At 36.9% G+C, this 23,412-nt stretch overlaps 1 protein-coding gene across 4 annotated transcripts in view; it reads right to left on the bottom strand.

Moving 5' to 3' along the window:
- The window catches only part of nek11.L (NIMA-related kinase 11 L homeolog), a 152,666-nt gene that overhangs the window by 90,862 nt on the left and 38,392 nt on the right, over positions 1-23,412 (bottom strand). For 3 of the 4 annotated variants that reach the window (XM_018267502.2, XM_041566043.1, XM_041566044.1), the window contains one exon: positions 7,968-8,133. In XM_018267502.2, coding sequence (XP_018122991.1) covers positions 7,968-8,133 — 166 coding nt within the window. Of the gene's footprint in view, positions 1-5,899; positions 5,986-7,967; positions 8,134-23,412 lie in introns of those variants that run through there. The other variant, XM_041566045.1, reaches the window with a different exon arrangement.

Genomic DNA, 23,412 nt, shown 5'->3' with positions numbered 1-23,412 from the left:
AGTTTGATTTGTAGTTTTTCTTACTATGCGGACAGAGTCCAGTACCTTTAATGCTCTCCATACAGTTAACAACCTGACATATCCATTCACGCTAACGACTGCCCTTTATACTTTTCAGCCAGTGGGAACTTACAGCGGGCTCGGTCAGGTTCAAAGATATGCCCCACTTAATTTCTTCTGCACTGTGACTTTGGCTTCATTCCCCTCCTCTTTCTTGGTGGCCTAGACATTTCAAAGTGCTTCTTTCTAAAGTGCCCTGCACTTCAAGACTTGTTTAGGGAAAGATCCAGGCTAGGGTTGATGTTTGTGTTGGTGTCTTTAATTCTGCTGGAAGTTGGTAGCATTTTCTCTAACTTTGTTTCAAGCATTGAGGGTACCAGAAAGAAATATAGGTTGGTCTCAATTATACCTGAGTCTTTTGAGAGTCCAGCAACACCCCAACCTAACAACAGTGCCAGACTTGAACATTAGACATTAACAGATGAATGTTTGATCTAGCATAGACTTGGGGTTCTGAAATACTAACATTAAGGAAATCCTTAAGATTTTGCTCATATCTTTATAATATTTATATGTACTGTGTCTTCTTTGCACTTCTAAAGCTTTCATTCCTTTTCCACATTTTATTTTTATTTATTCCCCCACCTTTCTTTCTCTCCTAATTTCCTCTACACATTTGTAATGGAAACACTTCCTTTTAACGCATAAACCATGCAATCATATATGGATCTTCCATAAACTGATGACATTCATAACTGTTTTGCAGAAGTGGTGATTTTAAAAAACATGTGTGCTCAAGTATTGATTTTAGCACATATCTTATAAGCTATTGGTGGGACAAGCATTATCTGAGAAGTAATGACAGCACTTTCTATTTCAGTGGAGATTTATAAATTCGCTTTTATCTCTCTCTCATTCACTGACATACCCTAACAAAAGCTTCTGCTTTCCGGTCAAAAAAATAATGTGTTAAAAAAATGTTTGGATTTTCCATTAACAACTATACTATTATGAAAAAAAAGTAATATATAAGTTGTATAAAATGGAAGTAAAACACTTTTAAAATATATAATGAAAATTCGGTATTGTTTCTGAATTAGCTCATACGAATGAAGCTTTAGAGTTAACTGTCCATCAAAAACACTGACTGACACAAAGCCTTCATATAGAAAGAAATATTGCTGAGAGGGTGGTTGTTCTGAAGAGTGAGTTGATTATTTTAGAAATGGTGCATAATTTTTAATTGATTATACTCATAAAGCTTGTTATTTCCATTATATAAAGCTTGTGCAGCAGTTTTGCTCTCACAATCATCCCTCTTTAAAAATTTCCTTCAAGAAAATCAATGTGGCCATAAACCTAAGAACAAAGTAGTACAGTGACAATAGCAGGTACATATGTACAGTGTATATATATATATATATATATATATATATATATATATATATATATATATATATATATATACTGTATATATATATATATATATATATATATATATATATATATATATATATATATATATATATATATATACACACTCACAACGATATATACCATAGGAAAAAAACACTTAGCAAAATGGGGGTTTTACTGCACCAAAAAAATGAATTTTGTTTTTCCAGCCATCAAAGTTTAATAACAGCTTTGCTAGTTTTCTTCTTGACAGTTTAGTTAATATGTACTACAATTATTTATATAATAAGATGTAATATAACAATGTTCCTGTGTTTCTACAGTGTTCTTATTCTAGATTTTTTTAAATTAAATTCAGTGTATGGTGCGGGTGCGATCCACAATACAAGTCTGAATATAAAAGAAGTATCATCAAGGGGTAACTGCCCTTATGTGGAAGGTGATTTTTTTTTTTGTTTGGGGAGGCTAGTTAATGACATTTTCTACAACGAGTCCTTAACATTTCTCTAGGGCCAGTTTTAATATCCCAGTGATTCCCAGAACACATGGCAAGATAAATGCAGTGGCTATTTCATGTAAAATATTGCACATTGCAGTATAATTGTATTGGCAGTTTCATATATATAATACTCAAGAACACACGACAAGATAAACGGAGCCAATTTCATACATCCTAGAAGACATAACAGGATAAATAAAGGACCAGTTTAATATATCATGCCCCCATACCACATGCCAAGAAAATACAGTGCTCTAGAACACATGGCTGTATAATTACAGTGTCAAATTCATGTATAATAACCACACAACACCTGGCAGGATAAATGCAGAGGCACAGGTCCGGATTTGTGGAGAGGCCACCAAGACCCGGGCCGAGGGCCGCAGGAATTTATGGAGTGGCATGCTGCACAACCACATCCACTTTGGTTCAGAAACACTGGGGATTCGCAGCAGATACGATAGTTTTTTAAATTTCCCATGTGCCAATCCCCATTGTTGCAGTCCCAATGATGAAAATTTGAGCAAATATAAGGGAGAGGATGAGGGAGACAAACAACAGTGGGCCTAGGGGCGCCTGCTATGTATATGTATAACACCATCCTGCTCGTTATAGGGAATTTTAGTGATGTCAATTGCCTACACAAGCTTTTATTAAAATCCTTCCATGGTAGTTAACCTTCCAAACACGTTTCAGTGCAATTGTTTTCACACAGTACGCCAGCAATAATGATTTTTCTTTTTCAATTGCTTGTTGTTGTTTTTTTTTTTAAGATTTAAGTGTAAAGTTTAATTTTCCAACCTCTCATATTTCCCTGGAGCATGTAAGTAAGGTATGGGGACTCTCTAAACAATATGTTTCTAAGATTTAAGTGTAAAGTTTTATTTTCCACCTTTTCATGTCTGCCTGGAGCAGGTACGTCTGGGTATGGAGACTTTCTAAATAATAAAGGTCTGATCCATAAGTTCACAGATTGCTTAAGAGCAGCAACATTCTTTGATGCTGCTGAGAAATGTATGCAGTAATGTACTGGCATTGTAAGAGTTTAGGGAGTCAGTAGGCTATATAAGTTGCAACCGGGAAATAGCAGACACTTTAACTTACAACTTACAAAAACAGTAAAAAAATAAACAAACAGAAACTGAAAATCATTATTTCTTGTGTACTATTAGAAAAAAACTAAAGTGGAAAAAGTGTTTGGAAGACGAATTCCCGTTCAGTAACTGATCACATATAAATCAAGGAATAAACATGATGAGGCATAGGCAGTATTTTAATTGACTTTGATCACGATCCAAACGAAATATGGTATTATTTAGTGATTTATCAAAGATGAAGCATTTGATATGAAAAAACATATAACTGCCGTAATATACAGTGAAGTCTGACAGAGTGCCAAGATGTGAATTAATATAATTTCAGAAGAAAGAACATGGAAAATTTGACCTTTTTGTTTACATTGTATGTATCTTATAAGTGCTGGATTTGACAACTCAACATCTGATGGATATGGTAGAAATAGATCGAACTTAAATGTACCCTTCAACATTCATATCAAGATCGTTCTCAAATATGAGATGAATGTGACATTAATTGTAATATCTATAGATAAGTGATGAGGTCAGATTGGCTTATACGCTGATAACAAGTTAAACTCCTTTCAAGAGCTATTCAGTCTCCCTAATACTGTGCTCTTTCATTCTTTCAGTAAGACATGTACTTAGCCTGCATGTGAAGGCATTCAGCTTCATCAGATGTCTTAAAGGGCACATAAAACTGTCCACAATATATTCCTATTGCTGATAAACAATGATAATAAAATAATAAGGTCAGATTTTGCCCAGATTTTTGTCTTGTAATCCACAAATAAGAGAGAATGTAATGAAAGGTCTAACGTTGCCCACATCTAGTAACCCATAACAGCCAGCCAGATGTTTGTTTTCAAACAACTGCCCAGAAAATGCTACTTGGCTGCTATGGTGTTCTTGACAAGTACAAACTTCAGACAATTCATTACATTGCCACTGTAGATTTTACTGCTCCAGAACCATTAGAATAATAGATGTATCTGATATCAGTCCAATTTGAAGTGCAGCAGTAAAGAGTGACTGAAGTTTACCAGAGCAAAAGTCACATGACCTGAGGGTTCCTGGAAACTGACAATATGTCTAGCCCCCTATGCCAAGTTTTAAAAATAAATATAAAAAATCTCTTTTAAAAATGGATTTCAGTGCAAAATTCTGCTGGAGCAGCACTATTAACTGGTGCATTTTGAAATAAAAAACATGTTTTCCCGTGACAGTGTCCCTTTAAGTGCTATTTTAGTTCCAAGAGTGTCAAAGCATCAGATAAATGAACCTCACCCTAACAGCATATTGCCCACTGATTTGGACTCTTCTAGGTGACCATCCCACATTTTATTATACCAATAATGGTATAATATTTTGGAAAATACAATGACATGGTTTACCAGGGAAGGAAATTGCTTTGCCTTTGTTACATATACATAGAATAATCCCACACGTATAGCATTGCTCCAATCACATTAACTGAATGCAGGAACCAGACATTGGATTTCTTTTACATTGTATGGGAATGAGCACAGATAAAAGGATTCTTGGCATCAATCTGCAGAATAATCATTACAGCTACTATGTTTTATTCAGACTCACCCTGCCTATGTTGTTACACGTACTCGTAGTCCTAAACATACTGGAAGGTTAATTGGCTTTCAATGTAGCGTTATTTTCAGCAAATGCGATAACTGGCGAATACATATTCTTGCGCAAGAAAATTAGCAAATTTATATTTACCCCAGGTTAGTAAACTGGCGAAAACATATTCAGCGATAAATTTGTCTATATTTTGTGCTTATATTTTGATTGTGCATTAGTAAACGGACCCCAATTTTACCTGTAAATTTACAGAAAATTACCAGCATGTGATGTTGTTGCAAAATGCAGTTAATTAACACTTAAATAGCGCTAAAACTGAAAAAAATAATATAAATAGCTAAAGTGCATAGAAAAACACAATGAGCAACTTTACATTAAAGTTTACTTAACCTTGAATATGGCTGTACTAGAGGCCTGTTTTCTAATTCAATGTTATTCAGTAGCAGTGACAGAACTAGGTGGGGGCAGGGCCCTGCTGCACGGCCCTGGTGACTACCGGGGGGCCCTGCGAGGGTGAGGGCCCTGGCCCAATTGAACCCCCTGCTCCCCCGGTAGTTACGCCACTGTTCAGTAGTATTCACCTGCCTCAGTCTAGTATTGACAGGCAGATTTCAAAAAGAAAACATACATTTTCTGAGCATTGTTTTAGGGTTATGTTCTATTAATAATGGAGGGTGCAGTTAGTACAGTAAAATTCATAATGGGCAATTACCTATATCCCTTTAATGATCTTGCTGCATTTTTATTGCAATATCATGTAATAAAACATGTGTGACCTATTCTGAAATCCCCTTGTTCATACTGTATATTCTCACCCAATATGTATTGCTTTGTGCAGTTTCTTTTATTTATTATTTATCTCTGCCAATACAAGTAAATATTTGTGTACAAATCTAATGTCAACTAAAGGCCTTAATACCCACATTTTTTATACTGTAAACAAGCAGTATATGATATATAATTGTCCTTCTATTATCATGGGATAGTTTGAATAAAATGTCATGTTAGAGGGTATATGGAATTTGAGTGATCTCAATATGAGGCTTGTATCTTTAGCCAAACAATGATTATTTATCTACGAATCTGCCTGAGTATGTTTATTTTCAGCTCTGAGCCTTATTGTTTAAATGCCCTTATAATTCTGAATAAAACAATATTTAAATGATGTAACTAATGGCTATTATAGATATTGTTCTGGTGAATGCAAGAAGATATTAAATTTAACAATTGTTATTAACAAGTAGCGTTAGCTCTAATAACTGAGTTAATGAGTTAACACAACTGGAGCATTATAAGCAATCTTACTCACGCGTGTTTCAACCTGCATTCCCTTGTGATCAGATTTAATGCGTTCCACACGGGGCAGCACAGGACAAAACACATTCTTTGATTTCTTCCAGTGCAGTACTCAGATGCCTATAAGCAACATGTTGCTTTCTACCTGCATTCACCTCTTACATGTACCTTAATGAGTACAGCCAGGTTTAAAAGAATAGATAGCATTTTGTCTTGCGATCCCCTGTGGAACGCAGGGCGAAACGCCCATCAGAGCCCTACTAAAATAAATCAATAACAGAAACTTTGGTATCAGGCCGAATCACCTTGAATGCAAATATTAGAATTCATATTATTTTAACATCAGTTGGTATTCATAATTACTGCCTAACATCCAAAGCTATATTGCTCATCCAACATGATCAAACATTGCCATCTAGTGGTCGCACTGTAACCAAAAAATATACATGCAATCTAGAATAGTGATGGGCGAATCACTATTTGCGAAACGCCGAAAATTTGCCAAAATGCATTGAAGTCTATGGGTGTCATTTTTGCTGTGAAACGCAGCAAAAAATTCACTAATCAAGAGAACTGTTAAATATTCCAGTCTTCTAAATCATTAAACCCCATAAAATAGTGATAAGAAATATAAACACAATGATTTTTTTTTTTTTAAATGAAAGCAAATAAACCAGTGGGGTAGGTTTTATCAGAGAAACAAAGATGGAATGATTGTACAGTCTGCCTGCTCTAAAGGTGGCCATACACAGGGCGATAAAAGCTGCAGACAGACCGACTCGGCAGCTTATTGGCCCATGTATGAGGCCCTCCGATGGGCTTCCCCGATCTATATCTGTCCAAAAGTCGGGCAGATGTCGATTGGACGGGACTAAAAATCACATTGGATCGCGGCCGTATCTGTTCGGCCCACGATCGGATCAGCCCAAAATTGCCCACCTCTCCGTGTATGGCCACTGTTAGGGATGCTCCTGCAATCCCTCCTCCCTGACATGCTCCAATGAAAAAGAAAAGTTAATTCTCCAGACCCCCCCCCCCAAGGGAGTCAGACCCAAAGGTTTGTAAATACTTGTAAACAATGACCAAGATGAATCAGATGAATCTTCTTCAAGATGAAGAATGCATCAAATATAATGTTCACTGCTTCGGTCTATACATATTGTATATTCCTATATCCAAACTCAGTTATTTAATCATTGCCCCTAAAAAATTGTTCTGATAATGGACAGTACCCCAACTATAGAAAGTACAATCTTCTCAAAAAGCTGAACATTTTATATTGTAATTTATAGGACCACATACCATTCTAGAACCTATGGTTCCTACCTTTTCTGGAAAAATACAGAACTCTCTATTCCCATTACCTGTGTTCTTCATTAATAAAATTGGCATCAAGTACAGGTATGGGATCCCTTATCTGGAAACCCATAATCCACAAAGCTACAAGTTACGGGAAGGCTAACTCCCACAGACTCCATTATAAGCAAATAATTCTAATTTTTAAAAATGATTTTCGTTTTCTTTGTAATGATAAAACAGAACCTTGTACTTGAACCCAACTAAGATATAATTAATCTTTATTGGAAGCAAACAATATTGTTGGAATTATTTAATGTTCAAATATTTTTTTCAGTGTAGGACTGGCCAGATATGGGATGACTTTGACGTAGTTGGCCAACTTAAATATATTGCAATATATGGACAAACAATCCCAGTTTTGTTTAAAGGGTAAGGCATTTTTTTAGTAGCTGTATGCATAAAATGTCTCAATGTCTTAAATATATTGATAATGGGTTGAGTGCAGAGGACTCTTGTATTTGTCTATATGTATTTTGTGGTCACAGCCTCATTGCACCCCCTCCTAACGGTTTTAAAAATTAGTGGTGACAAGTGGCACAACTTTCCCTTGTTTGTTATACAAAATATGTTTTAAGTAGATTTAAGGTAAGGAGATCCAAATTACAGAAAGCTTCCTTTTCCAGGTCCTATGCATTCTGGATAACAGGTCCCATACCAGTATCAATTTACCAGCATGTGAATTCCATTGGTTTCATGAATTGTATGTTTTTGTTCAGCCTTACCTCACAATATTCTGTGATGATGCAGAAACTTTCATTCTCCAGGAAGCTTGAATGAAATTTGACAATGGCGGGGTGATCCAACTTTGACAGTAGCTGGGCCTCCACATTTGCTTGAACTGTTTCATTGGGATTCAGTTCCCCAACAGGTATCTCTTTTAGAACTTTTCTATAAACACAGGCAGAAGAATTTTACAAACGATGTAACTATAGAACCATCTTAAAAGACATACAGATTAAAAAAAAATTCTTAATTCTTGTCATTTGCTTTCCGAATATCTGCTAAACATAAAAATAAATATGTGTGCAACAAAGAAGGGGTACACACCACAATATTGCACTTTAAGTATAAGACCAGGCAAAGTACATTCTGCATATGTGCCGCCCAGATATGGGGTCACCAGCTAGTTACTTACCTTATCTCATATACCTGTGCAACTTTCTACTGCTTCCAGTTGAATCATTTAGAAAAATCTTTTCGAATGCATTTCAAAGAAATAAAAAAAAATTTCATTCAACTGACAGTGTCAGTAGTTGTTCCCAAACAATGCGTTTAATTTATGTGCAGGTTTGTTGTTTTATATGTAAAATGTATGTAAAATGAAATGAGATGCTTAAATTCTGATGAAAATGTGATGAGCAACGTAGTAAAATGTTTGTTTGGAATTACCAAGCAAACACTGTTGATCTAAGCATTTGTCAAACCTGGGAGCATTTTTGTTTAAGTCAGCATGAAGAAGTCATGTCTATTTCCAGTGCAGTCAGCATCCTTTAGTGGTTTAATATCTACATGTTATCAGTTCAACCAATCATACTGTTTATTTTTTTACAGGGCAGTAAACACTTTTCTTTTTGATTTTTTCTTTTCGGAACAGTGCATGAAAATTCTCAAATTTCTATACACTGGAATACGATGGTAGCAATTAAAAGAGTGCAGATTTTGCAACGAATTGTGGCAAATAAGACATCAGGTACCAAGTGATCCTCTCTCAGTCTGAAGATAAACAATAAATTCAGGCTTTTCGGGTAGTTTTAGACAAGTATTCTTGGGGCAAAAGGATTCTTAGCAGCAGCAGCTTGGTCATCCTATTAGGATCAGGCAACCTTACAAAGCACATGGCCTGACATGGATGACTACTATGAGTATGTAGTACAATAAGGACGTACAGTTGAACGGTGGCACCATTCAGGAATAGTGATGGGAGAATACATTCGCTGGGCGTGATTTCGCTGCAAATTTCCGCAGTTCGCCAACGACAAATACATTTGCGGAAGGGCCGCAAAAGATCACCAGCATCAAAAAATTTTGGATGCGACGGAAAAGTTGCTTGCCTCAAAACCGTTGCGCGTCAACATTATAAAAGTCCTCCCTTTTCTGTTATCTTTCTTCCATGTTGGCATTAGACCAGACCAGCTGTCACAGAACCTATTTTATGTGTTACAACCTTTTGCAACCTCCTAAGTCAACTTCTGCCAAGGTTGTGGTGTATAATTTCAAACCTTACACTAGCACAGAACTGCCCCCAAGATACCTAGGCACTGCAGGTATAGCTGTAAAGCACAACCCACAATGTTTTCTCAAGGGGCCCAGATTGATTAAAACCTGTATTCCACCTCATTTTAATTACCATTTTCTAATGTAGGGAGATGTTTCACTGTATTTAGGGAAATTGTGGAGATTCGTCCTAAATGGCATAGGGACCAAAAGGTTAAAAATCCTTGCTATTCCTACTAATGTTGTGATCAGTTCTTCTTAATTTGAGCTAAGGATGGCAATAAAAGAAACAGATGTCACAGACTAGCTTGTTGCCACTTACTGTTATCTATCTTACTGCTTCTATAGGGGGCTTGTCTTGTTAGGAAACATGTTTTCTGCAACAAGTGCAAGTTATTCCTCCTTTTCTCACATTAAAAAGCCTTCTCACCCCTTTGAATTACTGTGACAGAGAGAGGCTGTCAGTGATTCCTTCGATGTGATTAAAAATCACATATAACTCCTGTTTCCTGTCACAACAAGAGCTGGAGTGTGAAAAGTCCCAGTGACAGATGGAATATGTGTGCATTCAGTGGCTAGGAAATGTATCAGATTCTTATTTATAAAGATGCGAGACAATGGCCCAGCATGCTCAACCCTGTAGTTCTGACCTTAGCCTCTGTGGTTTTACAGGTATGGGACCTGTTATCCAGAATTTTAAGGACCTGGGGTTTTCTGGATAAGGGAAACGGAAATCATTTAATACATTTTTGAATTATTTGAATAAAATGTGAGATGGTCTTCACATAATTCTGTGCTTTCTATATAATGGGTTTCTATAACGTATCTCATACCTGTACTTCATACCTGTCAACTTAATGCTTCTGCATGATGCTGTAGACTGCTGCACTGCATTAAAAAGGGAGTGAGATCCATGCTATAGTCTTAGAAAGGGAACCTAAAATTACTGGCTTTCTATGTGAGTGCACAGCTACCATATCATGCACTGGATTTGGTTACATTATATGCCTCCATTCTGAAAAAACTCCCAAGAGTAAGGGACAAACACGTAAAATCATGTAAATAAATGGAGCAAATCTAATTTAAGTTAAGTTATTAGTAGAATGAGAGTTCACAAATACTTTGTTTCACAAAACATATATAAACTAAGGGGCCAATTTATTAAACCGCAACTTTTTAGGGTTGGGCTTTTTGATGCCAAAAATCCCCCAAAAAAGTGTGACTTCCAGGATTTTATTATGCAAGAATCCTAAAATCGGTCTAAATCATGTGGAAGATCTTTCTTTGATTCAAAGTTTTAGAAGTTATCGGTGTTTTTGACTCTTGCTTTTGTCTGACAATATAAAGAAGTCATAGTTATTGTGCCACAAATCAAGAAAGTCACGGGGGGTCATTTATCAACACTGGGCAAATTTGCCCATGGGCAGTAACCCATGGCAACCAATCAGATTGCTGCATTCATTGTTCTACTTGCAGCTGGTTTCAAAAAGCTAATCACTGATTGGTTGCTATAGGTAACTGCCCATGGGCAAATTTGCCCAGTGTTGATAAATGAGCCCCACTGTTTTCACAGCTGTTCTGTGGCTTTTCCCATTGGTGCTTTTTAAATTCTGGTCTTTTCAAAAGTTTCATGAAATTTGTTGTTTTAGAGAACGTTTGTTTTGTCATGGCTTCAAAAACCTAAATTGAGTCTGTTGATAAATAGGCCTCGAGGTGCAATGCATGAAGAGAGGAAGGCAAAAAGGCAGAGGCAGTACCATATTCTGAAAAAAAACTGTCCCTCCAATTAGGGTTACACAGGCTCAGAGTCAGTGTAAGAGAATAATTTATTGAATTAGGGATATACAGAATGGTCTTTACTCTGTACCCTTGTGTCTACTATTAAACTCGGAAATATTTTATTTTCATTATGAAGTCCAGGATGTGGTGCACAGCAAACAAGTTGAATGTTTTGTCCACCATGGGAATCTACTATATAATTCTCCTACTCTTATAATTTCCACAAGTACTGACAACAGCTTAAAGGGAATGAAACCCCAAACATGATATTGGCCTAATAAAAGACAACATAATTCTAAGCAACTTTGCAATATACATTCATTACACATTTCCTATAGTGTTTAAGTTATGTGTCTATGTATTGCTATTGAAAGCAGTGGTTGTCCCTTTCTATTCTCTGCTGTTGATACAATGTAAGACAAGCCAGGTGATTAATAGACTTGTCTTTGCTGGGGAACTAAGACTTTTGCAACATTGTTTAAAAAGTAACAACCAGAAGTTAAGCAAATACTGCTTTCAATAGCAATTGTTTTTAAAAATAACATTAAAAGCATTGAAAATGTTTAATAAATGTATATTGGAAAGTCGCTAAGAGTTTCTTTTGGTAGAAACATTTTTATTTTGGGGTTGACTTGCCCTTTAAGAGCTACTTCGTTGTCCCATCAAAACCCCTGAGTGGACAGGTAAATAATTGCGGAGGGGGTGGCCAAGGATTTATTATCATCATGTGATGTTCCACTACACACCTGAAATCACACACACTGACTTGCTATCTACATATAAACTGAAAGCTTAAGTAAACCAGCCCAGCCCGCCTGTGTTGTCTGCAAAAAGCACAATTTGATTTTGTCCCTTTGAAACAAACGATTTGTTCACCAAATGTTATTATAACAGATTTGCGATACATTCAGCTTATTCTGAGCCTCTGGGCTGCTGATCTACTGATAAATCACTGGAACAAGAAGACAATTACTTGTTAATACAGATGGAATTCTAAGCCAATGCAGAGTTAATTATGCTCTAAATCAAGGGCAAGCATATCCAGGCCCAGAGGATACAGGCTAGGATTTCATTATACTATTGCCTTAGCTCAGAGAGGAGGTAATCAATGGTTTGGATTTTCTAATTGGGACCCCTGCTCCCAATTAGGAATACTGATAAAAAAAGGACCCATGATGCTTTTAATTTTTTATTCATCACTTGCTTACAAAGAGAAGTAGAATTCTATTATAGCATGTCATCCTTTAATGAAGTATCAATTAAAAAGAGCAGATGAAAACATTAAATCGATGAAACCAGCCCAAGCTATCCAACAGAGGATGCTTTCACGGTGTATATATAGACAGTACATTATAAGTGGATCTGTAAATAGCAAGGTCTCATTTAACCCTAAATAGGTACTAACTCCTTGACAGGGGACATGACATTCTGCCAAATACATATTACATGCTTTTTCAGTTTAAGGCTAAGCTTCTACACCTTCACTGTCAGGAAAAAACTTAAGTACAGATAGAGGGTTACCAACTAAAAGGAGCAAAATACACACACAGAATATTTAGCATTCTTGGAAGGTATTAAAGGGCCATGACATTTTAAGATTTCATCTTCATTTTGTATGTATCTCATGGAAATATTAAAAGGCACACAAAAAACTAACTCCCAAAACATCCCATGCAAATCCCACATTTTGCTATTGGTGAATTTTTGTTCACGAAAAAGCAGCAAACATTTGATGCAACAAAAAAGTTGCCATTAGAAAAAATGCCCATTGACTTTAATGCACTTGGACTAAAAAAAAGTCACCATAAGAAAAAATACCCGTTGACTTTAATGCATTGGACAAAAAAGTCGCAGAGACAAAAAAAAAGTTGCCACAAGAAAAAAACTCCCATTGAATTTGGAGTGAGAAAAATAGTTGCGCACGTAAAAAAAATTGTTGCGCATAAGAAAATATTGCTGTCCATTGAGTTCAATGTGTTTCACAAAGTTTTCAATTTTGCTACAGATTTGCTCATCACTAATCCCTTCTAGTGCTGTGTCAGCCATCACATTGTTACCTATGATATATTTTCTTGGAAATATAACACTTTAACCAAAATTCAGACTGTTTGATATATTTTGTGTTTTAAGAAATTCAAGAGGAAATAGTGGACCTCAGGGACATTAAAAAAACAATGCTATGAAAGGCTTATACAAGTGTGGGATTCTTTATCTGAAAAAGCCTTATCCGGCTCAGAATTATGGGATGGTCATCTCCCATAGACTGGTGATCCATGGCCACACAACTAATTCTTCTTATATATATAACTAAATGAGTGCACTGTGCATGTCTAGCACCTGATGAAGGACATGTCTGTCCGAAACATGTTGTGTTTAAATAAAATACACTGAATCAAATGTGGTTTTCCAGAGTGAACTTTACTTTTTATCACTGTGCATGTCTACAGTAGCAGAGGGGTCAGAAACAAATCTTCACTTTCATACAGCTTCTGTATCTGTAGACTGGCACAGCAAAGCCCAATGCAATTAATATGTCACTGCTAATCTATACCGTCAAGACTTCAGCTGCCCATTATGTTCAATAAAAAAATTGCTCAGCAAAATTAGATATGTTAGGGTTAGCACTAAAGCATAAACCTCTTGGTAAAACTTGAAGGCACAGTGCAATATGTTTGCAGCTAATGTGCCTGTTTCGTGACTAAAACAATGAATGAAACATGTTTGTGTGAACAAAGATGGGTATTTTTTGCTGACTTTACACATACAAACCCATTTATGATTAAGTATTGACATTTATCAAAGGGAATTGCTCAATGGAATGGAAACGTTAGTGACACAAAGCATATTAGAAGAGATACAATGATGATGATGAAATAATTAATAGTGGTGAGTGTTTCATTACATCTAACCATGTGTCAGAGGACAGGAGACTCTATACTTTCCATCTTCATTGAAGCATGACCTGTATTCACCAGCGATCAGACCAGCTGTCAGAATAATTCCCAGCTCTAAACACCCGGAAAGATGAAGCGTGACCTCGTGTTCTTCATACCTGTCAAAATACTACAAAGCTACACCGGACTAGTAGGAAATGTGTCACATAATGGCAAAGCACAGCTCTGAGTAAACAAAGCAAAGCTTTTCAAATAAAGCTGATGCATCAAGTAAAGTGTATGTTTATATATAGCTAGGAGTCTGGAAACCTAGTATCTCTTTAATATGGTCTATCCAGCACTTTTTCTGCCTCCAGGGATTTAAGGAAAGCAACCTCTACTCTGATTGCTGTCACTCATACCCCATAATGAACAGTACTCAAGTACAGTACTCAACAAATCTTTATGGTGTTGTTTATGTTTCTGATGATCATAGGCAATATGGCTTTAATCACATTCAGCCAAAAATAGGCCAGAAGCATTATGTCACATTTTGGTGTTATTGATTTATTTCTTACAATAAAAGTTTACTTTACAATTAGAGAGTGGATGCAGTTACTGTATATGGGTATTATGATTTTATTATTTCCTTTAATTCTGTTGTACAGTTATTATAACTGTCTCTGTCCGAAATCAGAGATACAATTATGATGCTCAGAAACAAAAATTTGAACCAGCTGTCCCATTTAGCTAGCCCATTAAATGCCTAACTGTGGTTTTGTACTTAGCCATTACATTTGCTGTATATTGGCCTATTTATATATATATATATATATATATATATATATATATATATATATATATATATATATATATATATATATATATATATATTGGGATGTTCAGTATGAAGTCTAATTGGTGTAGTTGCTTTTAAGGGTTATGTTTACCCTAACTCTAACCCAATCTAGGAGGAAGGGGGGGGTCTGCTAAACCAATCCTCACATCCACTTTAACTAAGAATTTAAAGGCACTGGTTGCCATATTATGCAAAGTATAGCTTCCTAGCTTCCTAGCTTCCTAGAGAACCCCTACCTATTGTAAGAGGGATAACTACTCAGTGTCACTATCCAGCTTCATGCAGTACAGGGCCACATTTGTGTGGGTTAAAAGTGTCTCACTCAAGTTACAATATAATCTTATTATACTCTTTAAGCACCAGTATGGTTAGAGAAGGGGCTCATAGGTCTGTAATGGGTTACAGTTTTACTACACATTGGTTGAATAGGCCATGGCCAAGTGCCAGCCCAGGGTCAGGGGACTGTCTTTCCAGAATCAGATGTGATCTCATTATATAGTATACAAAGGTCATAATCTTTTTTTTGGGCTCTGCCATGTACCCAAACTCTACAAGCTTGTGTCTTATTACATATAAATATAAATATTATACAAAGGTCATAATCTTTTGTTGGGGATCTGCCATGCACCCAAACTCTACAAGCATGTGTCTTATTATATATATATATATATATATATATATTAAACAAAGGTCATAATCTTTTGTTTAGGCTCTACCATGCGCCCAAGCTGTACAAATCTCATCATATACTGTACAAAGGTCATAATTTTTTGTTAGGGCTCTGCCATGTACCCAAACTCTACAAGCTTGTGTCTTATTATATATCAATATATATATATATATATATATATATATATATATATATATATATATATATATATATATATATATATATATATATATATATATATAGTACATTCCACGGGGCTAACAGCCTTTTGATATTTAATCAAAGTTTGGAATAAAGCATTCCTGGGCTAGCACTTCCCTTAGTGAAATAAGTGTCTTTTATTTTACACACATCACAGTGCTTCAATGTTTCGGTCCCTCTTGGGACCTTTCTCAAATAATCCCTTTGATGACGGCACTCCAAATTCAATCAGGCTAAGACAAACAGTTCAGTTCATGTAGGTTTATTAGGTGGACCTATATATATATATATATTTATATATATATATATATATATATATATATATATATATATATATATATATATATATATATATATATTATACAAAGGTCATAATCTTTTGTTTGGGCTCTGCCATGTACCCAAACTCTACAAGCTTTTGTTTTATTATATATATATCAATATAAATTATACAAAGGTCATAATCTTTTGTTGGGACTCTGCCATGTACCCAAACTCTACAAGCTTGTGTCTTATTAAAAATGATTGGTGTGCTGTATTTTTCTGCATTTGGAAATGCATTTTTTTTTTGTTTTTTTTTATATTAAATTTTAGTTATTTTTCCAAAAATGCATTAACCTCTCATAATTAAAATAAAACAGATCAGAGGTTGCAGGTATGTAAAACATGAAATCTACTTAAGCAACGTCAAGCAAAATGAAAGCTCCTACACATGGGCATAAATATAAATAAAGAGAACAGTAATTTATGGTGTATATAAAAATGTGTTTAATGCTAACCTAGTAGACATAAATGCATGTTAACTGCCTTTAAAGAATAACGGTCTTTCTTGATTCAGTAGCACTAAGGAATAAGCTAATGCATTATGCAACTGATATTGATGAATGTATTATTTCAAGTACAAACTGTAACCAACATGTGGAAACATAAATTTAATTCCAATGCCAACAGAACCTTTTGGAAAGTAAAATATCTGTGATTCATTAAACAGCTAGATCGTGTTTGTGTCTCCCAGACTATTTTCATTAGTGCGAAATGTGACTGCAGTTTTTCTTTAATTACTTTCTCTAAGGTATTAGTAAGATGTTTAAGTATGGCCCTCAAAACAAGTTTATAAGAGAATGTGTTTGCTATCATTTGTAGATGTTCTGATCAAGAGAACAACATCAGCCTTAACAGCAGGGCACCATTTGTTATTATTTTAATTGATTCCCTTTCATAGTCTCTCCTCCTTTTGCAAAACCTTCAGAAAATACAAGCTGGAAGCAAAATTCTAGATCCTTAATGCACCAGAAGTTGGCCAGCAGTCTGCAGGATATTCATAAAATTTCGGAAAAATCTATCACCTTTAGACATGTTTCCAGTTGCAATAAGGGCGGATAAATAATTGAAACTTTTATGATAAATAATTCAGGTAAAAGCACAGTTTCCAAGGAGCCATAGCATAAGTCTAAGTAGGAGACAGCAGCTAAGCCGACACCCCACAATTACCACATGTGGCATCGGTGCAAGGGTTTTAATGCTCCTCTGCATGTGGCTTCCACTCAGGGACAGATTAATATTATTTGAATATTTATCAAGCAAAGTCCCTGCTGTGTACTTCTGTTGCCTGCCCAATTGTGGTAGGAGAACACTGGGTCTTTGCAAACAATTTGCCTTTCATTTAACTGATAGTGAGATTGACCATCAATAAATTATTGCATCTCTCCTTCCTCTAAATAGGAAATGATAAGCATCAAAATAATGTAACGGTTTCCGTGAATGCTTCCCGATTAATAAACTGATAGAACCTGTTATCCAAACCCTTTAATGTGCTCACTATTATATACTGTTCCCGTCCTTTAACAATTTCAATGAATAACCAAACTGTTGTGCATTGTCTACAAGAGGGGGGCAGTTAAGCTTCCCAGAGGTGCCCTTCTTTCAAGTGATGATAACCACATTGCGATGAAAGAGTTTGATTAGCATAAATATAAATTCATTCCGTGTAGTGAATAGTCAATATGACCTAAAAACAGAAACAGAACACTGAGAAAGTGCAAGTGCAGCGCCAGTGGACACCTGGTCCCCCAGTCCAATCATCAACTATCAAGCGCATGAGCGTCTTATGTTTTCCCCTGATTCAGACCCTGATTAGGAGTTAAAAACCACCAGTATGAAGGCCAGCCAATTGGATTTCAACAAAGAGATTCTGTGTGCTCCCAGGCAAACTGAGCCTTCATGCTTTGATTACAAACTGTAACCCTGCAAGTCACTCACAGCTTCAAGACAGTTCCGCTAAAAAAAGGCATGGAATCCAGATAACTTGAATCCAGAAGAACCAAAAGGCATACCGCTTCTCATGGTACATCCCTTGCTATACCAATGTGAGCCAGCAGCTTCTAGAGGTAACATGGAAGCCTCTAAAGCAGTTACCATCTCTGACCTCTGCCTGAAAGAACAGCTTTATATATAAAAGCTTTATATATAAAATAAACCCTACCAGGAGCACAGTGACACCCTTTGCTACAGTCCTGAATGGAAAATGTAGCCGTACCTAAACCACAACCAATAATGCACAGCTTTGATACACCCTAACTCATCCAAAATCAGAACTATAAAGCCTAAAAATGAAATCCCACAAAGTTATCCCTTCAGAAACTGAAAAGAACAAGGGTGTTTGAGATGGCAGGGTAAAGACAGGGACAGGGTGATGATGTTTAGGGTGGGTCAGTTGCATAAGGAGTTGGGGTAATGATATGTTGGGCATGGACTGGTGTATTTCAGTAGCAGAGTTTTACCTGGGCTTCAGAGCTCAGATTTGAACCAGACTGGACTTTACTGAACTTCTTTTTGTATATGAGAATATCAATTCATTAAAGGGAAGGTGCGCCTTTAAGTTAATTTTAGTGTGTTATAGAATGGCTAATTCTAAGTAACTTTTCAAATGGCCTTCATTTGTTTCTTTTTTTATAGTTTCTAAATTATTTGCCTTCTTTTTCTGACTCTGCGCAGCTTTCAAATGGGGGTCACTGACCCCATCTAAAAACAAGTGCTCTGAAAGGCTACAAATTTATTGCCACCAGCGCCGATCCGCGCCTTTATGCCGCCTGAGGCGGCCTTCCGTTGTCGCCCCGACCCCTCCTCACGGCGCTCACATTTTCTGCGCAGGAGGGGGTCGGGGTGCTGCACGACGCTAGTGCAGAGAGCGCAATTGCGCTCTCTGCACTAGAAGAGCCGAATTTCCGGGTTGAAAACCAGAAATTCGGCTCTTAGTTACCAGGAGCGGCATTTTTGCCGCCCCTGGTAACCAGGGGGGCGCTGCCGCCTGAGGCGAGTGTCTCAACTTGCCTCATTGGTGAAGCGCCCCTGATTGCCACTTTTTATTACTCATCTTTCTAATCAGGCCCTCTCCTATTCATATTCCAGTTTCTTGTTCAAATCAATGCATGCTTGCTAGGGTAATTTGGACCCTAGCAACCAGATTACTAAAACTGCAAATTGGAGAGCTGCTGAATAAAAAGCTTTAAGAAGATGGAAAGCTACTGAGGCAGTTTATTACCAATATATTAGCCATAATAGAGCAAGCTAGGACACTATATTTATTACCTGAGTAAACAGCTCTAGAAGCTCTCTCTGTTTGTTTAGGGTACAGCTGACATATTAGCTTGGTGTGACATCACTTCCTGCTATTCCCTACTCACTCATAGGTCTGGGCTCAGATTACAGGTTTGGAGAGGGAAGAGGGACAAGGGAGGGAGAGAGAGGAGCAAACTGAGCATGCTCACGCCCAGGGCAAAAAGGTTTAAGCTGAAGGCAGGAAGTCTGATACAGAAGCCCATGTGTAAACAATAGAAGGAAAGAAATGAGGTGTTTCTTTTGACAGGGTTTATTGGTGTATTTATATAGGCCTTTCTGATAAAGCTTACTTAGTGTTAACCTTTCCTTCTCCTTTAAAAACTCGAAAAACACAAATAATAAATTTGAAAATCAATTGCAGATTGTCTCAGAATGTCAGTCTCTACATAATACAAAAATGTATTTAAAGGTGAACAACCCCTTAAATAGGTAATCCTATTCCTGTTGCAGGGCATACCCCTAATTTTTTTAAATGTCTGTAAAATGTGTTTGCATGTTGTACCTTGCCCTGCAGAGCGATATGTTTTATTTAATATCATCCTCCCCATCTCTTGCCAAAAACATTCTGTTGCTTATAATCATGTGTTATAATCTTATCATGATTAATAATCTTGTAATGCATAATATTACAACCAGTGATATAGTCTGTCATTCTGGATTGTCATGGCCAAGAGCAATAAGACAAACAAGGTTACTTACTGATTAGTGATGGGCGAATTTATTCGCCAGGTGCGAATTCGCGGTGAATTTGCGCGATTCGCCGCCAGCGAATAAATTCGCAAAACGCCCGTGAAAATTCGCGGAAAAAATTCGCCGGCGTCAAATTTTTTTTTCTAAAAACCGGACGCCGGCATCAAAAACGGGCACCGGCGTCAAAAACGAGACGCCGGCGCTGTTTCGCGAATTATTCGCCGTTTCGCGAATTTTGCGCGAAATTCGCGAATTTTTCGGCGAAGCGAAACGTCACAAATTCGCCCATCACTATTACTGATTGCACAGAATAACAGTAGACTATAAAACATATGCCAATTCTGTAATTGGCCAAACAACAAATCTCCCTCACCATGTAGGCAATAAAAAACAATACATGGCGCCTGATTTACATGTACTGTAAGTGATATACTGCAAATGAATCAGGGAGGTAAAGGATTGGAGCAAACATACCCTGACATAAAAAACAGGATCAATTACAAAAAATGGAGTGTACAAAGCATATAAAACGGCCAATTGTATAGAAATGTATAAAACTATTGTATGTAAGGTGGATGAAAATGGTGTTGTACGAAAATGTAGTGCATGATGATGTAAATGTGAGAAAATGATTGTTATGTGTATGTATAATTTTAATGTTGAAAAATTGAAGTGTTAAAAGGGTGTACTTACAACAAGGTTTGTCCACTAGATGGCAGTGGGTTCACATTAGTTATATAAAGGTTATATAATGGTGTTATGTAAAGTGTAGTTCCTGCCCCAGCCATTAGAGGTGAGATAGGGCAGAAAAGGTATAAAAGGGATGGTTCCCCCCAGGGAGTGGTTAGTCGGATTGGAAGGTCTAGATAGGTAGAACTGTAATGGGGCACTAGGTGCCATAGCCAGTGAGGGCAAAGTTAGCAAGGGTAGCTGGCACACCACCAAGGAGTAAGAGGCTTAGTAGCCGTGGCTCAGCCTCAGATAGGGAAAAGAGAGGTAGACAGGGCAGTGTGGACAACCCAGGCCTGTGGTGAAAATCCTACCCGGAAAAGATAGGGGGCGCAGCTGTGGTGGCTCACTGGCCATAGGAGGCAGGTGGCACACGGAAATTCCTACCGGGGGAGGCGGAGGGCTCATAGGACGTACGGCGGACTGCCTGACCGGTAGGTGGTGCAAGAAAGGCCAAGAGGCTGGGTTTGCAAGTCCGATGTCTGTGGGGGATAAAATAATACCTGTAAGTCTGTAAGAGAAATATCCTGTATGTTGATTGGTGAGCTGATTTGGCGATGCTACAATAAAAATATTCTTTTAAGTTTTTAATAATTTGGTGTAGTGTGCCCTTTAATGACTGGAGGGCCAGCCTACATGTATAGTGGAGAACAAAGAGATGCGTCCTACTGTGTATGTTTCATGAAAGGACCAGGAGTTGGCAGTAGTTAGGTAACCCTTGGAATGCCGCTAGTTGACACATCATTGGCATGCTGGAAAAGGAAAGTTGTATGATCTCTACACTTATCCTCTTGCCTAAGGCCAAATTTCTATTCCGGTGCAAAGTACAGAGCATAAATATGGGCCAGAAGTGTTAAATATTTACTGCAGCGACTTAATTTTGCAGCCCTTAGCACTGCTGCTAAAATTGTATGGAAGGGTATAACAAAACTATATATGTGATATTTGTCAATTGCTGCAATCACCAGTGTACATCTGTTCTGAACTGCGCTGATCTTTAGTAATTTGTTTGTGAGTTTACGCTCTAGTAACATGTTGTTGTTTTCAAGGAGATTGTCATTTGGGTGTTTTTGAACATCAGATTTTTTCTGGCACTTTTGTCATCCCAAATTCTCAGGATGATTTAAAGAATTGTCAAAGCACCGCTTATCTGATGATTAGAAGCATTAGTACAACTTCAAAGATAGATATCAGTTGTCTGAACTATATAACAAACTAAATTTGAAACTAATTTAACACCTTCAGGTCAAATACACATCATCCTGAGGGAATGAAATTAACCGGGTTTGTCCAGCCAGCATATCCTTGTTTGAAAAAGATCAATAAAGGATTCTCTAAATTAGTACTGAAAAAGATACAATACATTAAGGCATAGACTTTGAAATTCACACTACAAAAAAGAAAATACATAATGCTATCCCTCCAATCAAGAGCTTTTTCCCTCAGTTTTCAAACACGAACATTAGAAGACTATTAAAGAAGAGCAATTCAGCTACAACTCATTAAATCACTAGAAAACAGGTCCTTAAATGTGGCTAATAAACCCCCTAAGACAGAGATATATTGATGGGCTCTGGGCTATCCTTAATGATAATTGGGGTTTCCTGAGCAGAGAGACAGTTTTATATACCTCAAAGTAAAGTCAAACTAGAAGTCGTTGCATGATAATGTATTTCATGCCCTTCTATGTTTCCTTTCAGGTTAGGCAGCTACACATGGCAAAACTGCATCATTACACTTCTGTCCTGTTTAGACTATGGGTGTATATATATTTTTGAAATTTTACTTTTTATTGATTTTCAGATTACAAACATCCAGTGTTAAACGTTGGGGTTTCCCACCAGAAATGAGACAGTGAAGGAAAGAAAGAAAATTAAAAGAAGAGAATAGGAAAGCAGTAAGAGGGGGGAAGGGATGGTATCTTTAACATACAGTGGTTACTTAGAAAGTCTGTATTCCATTTTCCTGCTATCCTAAAAAAAACAAGTGGCTTTTAAATTTAAAACCATTAATATATATATTATATCATGAACTAATACAATTATACAGCATACTTTCCACCATTAGGGTTTGGTAAAATGGGACAATTTAGGCCACTCCATTCTACACCAACAAATGTCTGATTTTCTATTCTTAAACTTTATTATTCAAACTAGGCTTTGGTTCAGGTCTGATTCAAATATTTAGTGGAGGATTTGGAATTTGTCCGAATACAAACATTGTGGATTGGGTGCACCCCACTATTTACTGCCCTCATTATATCGCCACCCTTGCTGGCTGCTAGTTGAGGTTTTGTGACATCGATGTGGTGTCAGACAGTGACAGTCTTTTCAGAAACCATTACTTGACTCCAACTAGTGAACAAACTTAAACAGAACAGTCTAAGGGGCAGATTTACTAAAGGCGAAGTGACTAATGCTGGCGACGATTCGCCAGCGTTACCACTTTCAGACACTTTGGCAATTTACTAATGGGCGCAGGCGTAACTTCGCTAGTAGTCATTTGCACTCTATCGCCAGGTGAATTTTCGCTCT

This window comes from Xenopus laevis, chromosome 6L, assembly GCF_017654675.1.
Source record: "Xenopus laevis strain J_2021 chromosome 6L, Xenopus_laevis_v10.1, whole genome shotgun sequence".
Taxonomy (NCBI): Eukaryota; Metazoa; Chordata; class Amphibia; order Anura; family Pipidae; genus Xenopus; species Xenopus laevis.
Note: the sequence above shows the minus strand (reverse complement) of the source record. Positions and strands in the feature narration are given on the sequence as shown.